Below are 6,000 nucleotides of genomic sequence, written 5' to 3'. Positions count from 1 at the left end.
AAAATGAAAGATCTTCGGTGTTTTGCTCACCCGTGGCCCTGTAGCTCTCGGACGAGCCACCGTCGAACGCGAATCGTAATACACTCTGCTGAGATACGCGATTTGTTAAACAAAGAGAATAACTCCCCAAAGTCCGAGACGATGAAACTGGTTTACAATCCGTTCATCCCGCCATGCCCCTTTTGTCCCGAGACCCTGCAGGCCACGAGTATTCTTGTCGGGGTGCGTTTTTTTTGCGCTAATAGCTCATAAATTTATCATCACATATTCGTGTCTCACCCCCACCCGAATCCGACCTGTCTGTGCCCGTAGAAGCAGAAGCACCAGCAACAGTAAAATCAAGCATAATTTTTCATAACGACGTATGTAACAAAAGTAAACAAAACGGGGTTTTTAATACAACGTGACAATCACACGCGGCTTTATATAATACGCATCGATTTTACTGATTTCAGATCTTAAAATTCTTTAATTCAATCTTTTTGCGAATCGACGTATGTAAAAATTTCTATTTTTGAAGTCTCATTGTTACATACGTCGCTTTAACATATGGGAACTAAGAGCGACCTATGTAACAAACAAATCAAAACAAAACAAAACTGCAGTTGCGTCAATCGTGCACTATGGAAAACCGACCAATGTACACCGACTTACGTATAGCATACCGGTGTATGTATAATTTTATCATTTTTCACAATGAATTTGAATGAACTGAGCTTTACTGTGAAGCACGCTTATTACGCTTGTTGTAATGATGCATGCCAGCGGAAAAAAGTATTGGGAAAAGATTTAGTTTTAAAACAGTTTTAGAAAAAGTTTTGCCAACTTTCTGCAAAGGATTTCTCGAATCCTCATATTTGTTACATACGTCGTTATGAAAAATTATGCTTGAAATAAGGTTCGAGATCTGTGCCATAGTGATCCCCGCCCGATCGCTCGCTTGCAGTTAACTTCGGTGCACGTACTCATTATCAATCGCACGCGGTGGCCGTAAAACGGGTAGAACTTCATATTTTTTCATCAGCACCTTTATCAGCATTATCAATTGATAAAATAAGCACCCAGGATATATCTTGCCTACACTTGATGTTTAGTCAGAAAAAGGAAGGAAACGGCAAAATGGGCTCAATTAGCAGATTGCAAAAAAAAACTAAACAGTGTTTTAAACATAATGGTACCCTGCATGATAATTCTTTTTGGATTAGACACAACCTATTTCTATTATCGTCATTCGAAAGCCTGCCACTGTGTGCTGCACTCGCAGCCGGCAGCCCGTCAGGAGCGTCCTTCTACGCGACAGAATACTCCGCCAACTGCATCTAGGTAGGTACAATATCTATCAACATGCAGCGAAGATCAGTCGAAGGCGCGCACATAAATCTCCGGCTATTTTCGCCCTGCGTCTTCTGCGCGGGAGAACACCGTTGCGGCTGCGGCGTTGCGTTGATATCCTCGTTCGCAGCCGAGTCGTCATCGCGATCATCATCGCCGTCATCAACACTTGGGCGATTCATAAGCAGCGAGGCATAAACAGCTAGAATACTGCACCGCGCAGTGGATAAAACTGGGGAGAATGGGCAATGGAGGTGAGATTGTCCCTCGGAAGCCCCGGGGACGAGTGAGGTACGGTGATGTTGTGATCATCTTCATCGTCCGAGAATGCACTGATTGCAATGCCAGGGTGGCTACATATGACTGCGGTAGAAGTTGCCGAAGGGGAACTTCACGACGAGGACGACAACAACAGTGCAATTGGTTGGTGTAAAATCTCACATGTTTGCAAGTCAGCGAAACAGTAACATTGCGAACCATTCGATAGACCAGGGTTGAAGCATGGTATGTATTCGATTAATTTCTGTTGAGATATGAGAGTGGCTTCGTATTGTTTGTTAGAGGTCTTCGGTTAAGAGTCTTATACACATAGAAAAGGAATACACGGACAGAGCTTTAAATCAAGATTAGATGTAAGAACCTTGCTTTAAATAATCGAGTGTTTTTGGTGAAGCCCATCGGTCTCTTTTGTTACCCTCACTTCGTAACATTTTCATTTTCGGCTAAACACTGTCAATTTCCGATCGAATATCAGTCAGTGAGCATTTATTTAGATTTCAAAAACTAATGAATTACTATAAAAGTGAACACTTATATGATGATTTAAACAATTACCCATATAGATCTGATCCCAACGTTCAACTTAGGGACACTTTTGTAGTAGATGTTCAAATAGAGATCACTATAATACTGGCGCTGTGATTGCTGCTTCTAACTCGAGATGCAATCATCTTTTATCACACCAAACACTGAAATCTTTGGCAAATCAGTTTAATTTCACTACATAATAAATTGTCAATTTGAGCTGGATAGACAACTCGATACAATCGGCAACGACCTAGGCGACGAATAAAGGATCACGATTGGAGCATGGAACTGCAAGTCGCTAGGCTTCGCTGGTTGCGATAGGATAATCTACGATGAATTATATCCCCGCGACGACGACGTCGAAAAGCGGGCAAGCGAGCGGCTACTTTCTACCAATGCTGTGTAACCTCCAACGAGCTGGGAACCGGCGCCAACGCGTGACTGAGCGGCAGCCAATCAACGCAAGGATGTACAAGCTGAGGATAAAAGGCCGTTTCTTCAACCATAGCATCACCAACGTACAGCATCCCGCGGAATGGTAGTCAGAAGCACTTTATTCCCCAGCAAGAATATCCACAAGGCCTCATGGAAATCACCTAAGCAAGAAAGGGAAAACCAAATCGACCACGTTCTAATCGACGGTAAACTCTTCTCCGACATCACGAACGTACGTACTATCGCATTGCGAAACTTGAATCCGACCACTACCTCGTTGCAGTACGTCTGCGCTCAACACTCTCGACGGTGTACAACACGCGTCGAAGTCGAAAGCCGCGGCTTAACATTGGGCGGCTATAAGACGGTAGACTAGCTCAAGACTACGCGCAGCAGCTGGTAGTGCGGAAGAGCAGCTAGGCGCAGCGTCGCTGGGAGATGGCTGAAGAGATATTTGATCCGCCATTGGAAGCACCGCAACCTTTGCACTAGGCACGGTGCTTCCAGATCAGAGAACGACTGGTATGACGGTGAATGTGAGCAGTTAGTGGAAGAGAACTACTTCCGGCTCGGAATCTCCAGGAAATCCAGGAGGAGATCGGCTGGCTGGAAAACAACATAGCCTCTGTAGTCAATCAACTACCGGGAGGGCTGTTTAAACACGGTGGTGAGGGACTGGCCAGAGCGTTGCACTGGGTAATTACCAAGGTTTGGGAGGATGAGGTTCTACCGCAGGAGTGGATGGAAGGTGTCGTGTGTCCCATCTACAAAAATGGCGATAAGCTGAATTGTAGCAACTACCGCGCAATAACATTGCTGAACGCCGCCTACAAGGTACTCTCCCTAATTTTATGCCGCTGATTAACACCAATTGCAAGAGAGTTCGTGAGCAGTACCAGGCGGGATTTATGGGTGAACGCTCTACCACAGGTCAGGTGTTCGCCGTACGTCAGGTATTGCAGGAATGCCGCAAATACAACGTGCTAACACATCATCTATTTATCGACTTCAAGGCTGCATATGATACAAGCCACCCCTACGAGTTTGGATAGGTGGTGACGAAATCGAGGTGGTTCAAGAATTCGTGTACTGGTGACCTCCGATAACGATACCAGCAGGATAATTTGGAGACGCATTATTGCAGGAACGAAAATAAAGTAATAAAAAACATGTTGTTTCCACATCGGAATGGTCATCCGATTTCGTACTCGTAGATCCTTAATTCCACAAGCCAGCCTCCGTAGATATGATAATCGGAATGGAAGTGTACTACGATCTACTTCTGGATGGTTTCGTTAAGCATGGTCAATGACGGCCTGTGCTCTAGAATACCACTCTGGGTTGGGTTGTTTCCAGCGCAGTTGGTCTACGGCAACCTCCAAATGCAATCACCACCGGCCATGTCTGTAGTACGCTTTCGTTAGAGGACTCAATTTCAAGATTTTGAGAGATAGAGTTGTGTCAATCTTGAAGTACTATGTCCATCGAGGAGTCGGCTTGCGAAGAACATTTTGCTGCAACCATCAATAGAGCTGATAGGGTGAGACACCCAAAAATCCCACCTATTTGAAATCTCTTTTTTCCCTGAAAACTAGTTGTTGGATCCAGTTAAAGCTGAAGTTTTTTTTTAAATTGTTTGTTGATTGAATGAAAAAACATCAACTTTAACTGTTTTCAACAACTAGTTTACGAGAAATGAAGATTTTGAAATAGAGGCGAAAACTCTGGTGAAGGCGACTTCTGAGTGTCTTACCCTACTGGTCGTTTCGAGCGCTATCGAAGAAACCTGAAGTCTTGATTTAGCTTGGAATGTCATACTACCTCGTCGTCTGCTATTGCTGAGTCACCATCTCGAAGCGAACTCGGCTCTAAAGTCAGCCTACTCAGAATTCATCAGGGAGTATTTGGATCTAGGCCACATGGAGGAACTTCATCTTGCCGGTGCCTGCAAAAATTGTGCATGTTACATTGAGTAAGTTTTTCAGAAGACGCATTTTCCCAAAAACATCGAATAACCTATATATATATAAACCAATCTATGTATGTATGTATGTTCGCTAACTACTTCTGAACCACTTGGCCGATTTCGACCAAAGAACCCCTTAGCCGATTTCAACCAAATTTGGAATACACATTCTTTATATTAAGGAGACGGCGATAGGGGTGTTACGAATGTTCTTTGGAAAAGAGGGAGGGTGTGTGAGGAGGGGTATTGTTTAGTTATCGTTCAACTCAGTGTAACTTCTGATATCCCCTTCATATTAAGGAAACGACGATAGTGGGTTAAGAATGGAAAAGGGGAGGGTGTTTGCCCAGTGAAAAGCAATGATCCCTTCTTTAAAAATTTGCGTTTGCCAAGAATAAGGCATCGGTGGATGTTTTTCCTTCTTTAGAAATAGACGGTTGACCAGAATAAGGCGATTTTGGGTTTGATCCCTTTTCAAAATGCGTTCTTCAAATACCTTTTTCAAATGAAATTAGCCTTCTTTTAATCAAATGATGAAGTAAATATTAATAAGAAAACACAATTATCCTGGTGATCAATTGGTTTATTCATTTTCCGATTGTAAAAAAAACTGCGAATCAAACTGGCAGCTCCGAGCAAGGCCGGGTACATACAGCTAGTAATTTTTTTTTTGTCTTTATTATCGAGACTTTCAGCCCGAGGCTGGCTCGTCTCGAAAGCTAGTAAATTCATATTTGCAATTTTGGACAACTAAACAGTACCAACATGTTATGACTTATGTGCCTAATGATAGTAGTGAACAATAAGCGAAGTTTATGAAAAATTTAAAGTTTATTGGAACAAATTGCACATGTACCATTATTAATGGGAACAAAAGGAAACATAAACCGAAAAACATTGACAGTAAAAGTGGTACATGTACATTTTTAAAATCATTGTTAACGGCAGTAAACTATCTTGAAATTCAAAATAAGATTAAAATCTGTTGTGAAAACAGTCATTTTGCCGAATTTTCTTTTAAATAAGCTGATTTTAGTGGGTGGAACTGTACATGTACCACTTTTTCTGGCAACGAAATGCCAATTGTGATATATATCAGAAAATGAAATGTGCATATCTCCAGAAAAGACGCTTTAAGCTACTAAGCGTAAAATAAACATCGTAATCAAAAACAAAAATGTGGAAACAGACGATTATTATACACTTAAACATTTATATAAATAATATAAACATACAATTTGAACAAAAAAAAAACAATAAACATTCTCCAAACCATCAGCTGGCCTTTTCAACATATAACAACGTTGTTACCAAAAACGGTTGGTAACTCGGTGCATTTTTTCAATGTCGAAGATGATTACGAATTTCGGCATTCGGAAACACATAAGTGCCGTCCAATCAGAGCTTGAAGTAGCTCGAAGTTTCTCCCTGTCCTGCTCATGCCCGTTTGTTGACAAACA

General features: G+C 42.1%; 1 protein-coding gene across 1 annotated transcript in view; it reads right to left on the bottom strand.

Moving 5' to 3' along the window:
- Window positions 1–1,319: 1,319 nt before the first annotated feature.
- LOC134208809 (uncharacterized) overlaps window positions 1,320–6,000 on the bottom strand; it is a 47,942-nt gene continuing 43,261 nt past the window's right edge. Inside the window, exon 9 of the mRNA XM_062684755.1 lies at window positions 1,320–1,542. Coding sequence (XP_062540739.1) covers window positions 1,320–1,542 — 223 coding nt within the window. The remainder of the gene's footprint in view (window positions 1,543–6,000) is intronic.

This window comes from Armigeres subalbatus, chromosome 2, assembly GCF_024139115.2.
Source record: "Armigeres subalbatus isolate Guangzhou_Male chromosome 2, GZ_Asu_2, whole genome shotgun sequence".
Taxonomy (NCBI): Eukaryota; Metazoa; Arthropoda; class Insecta; order Diptera; family Culicidae; genus Armigeres; species Armigeres subalbatus.
This window is presented reverse-complemented; position numbering and strand designations above follow the sequence as displayed.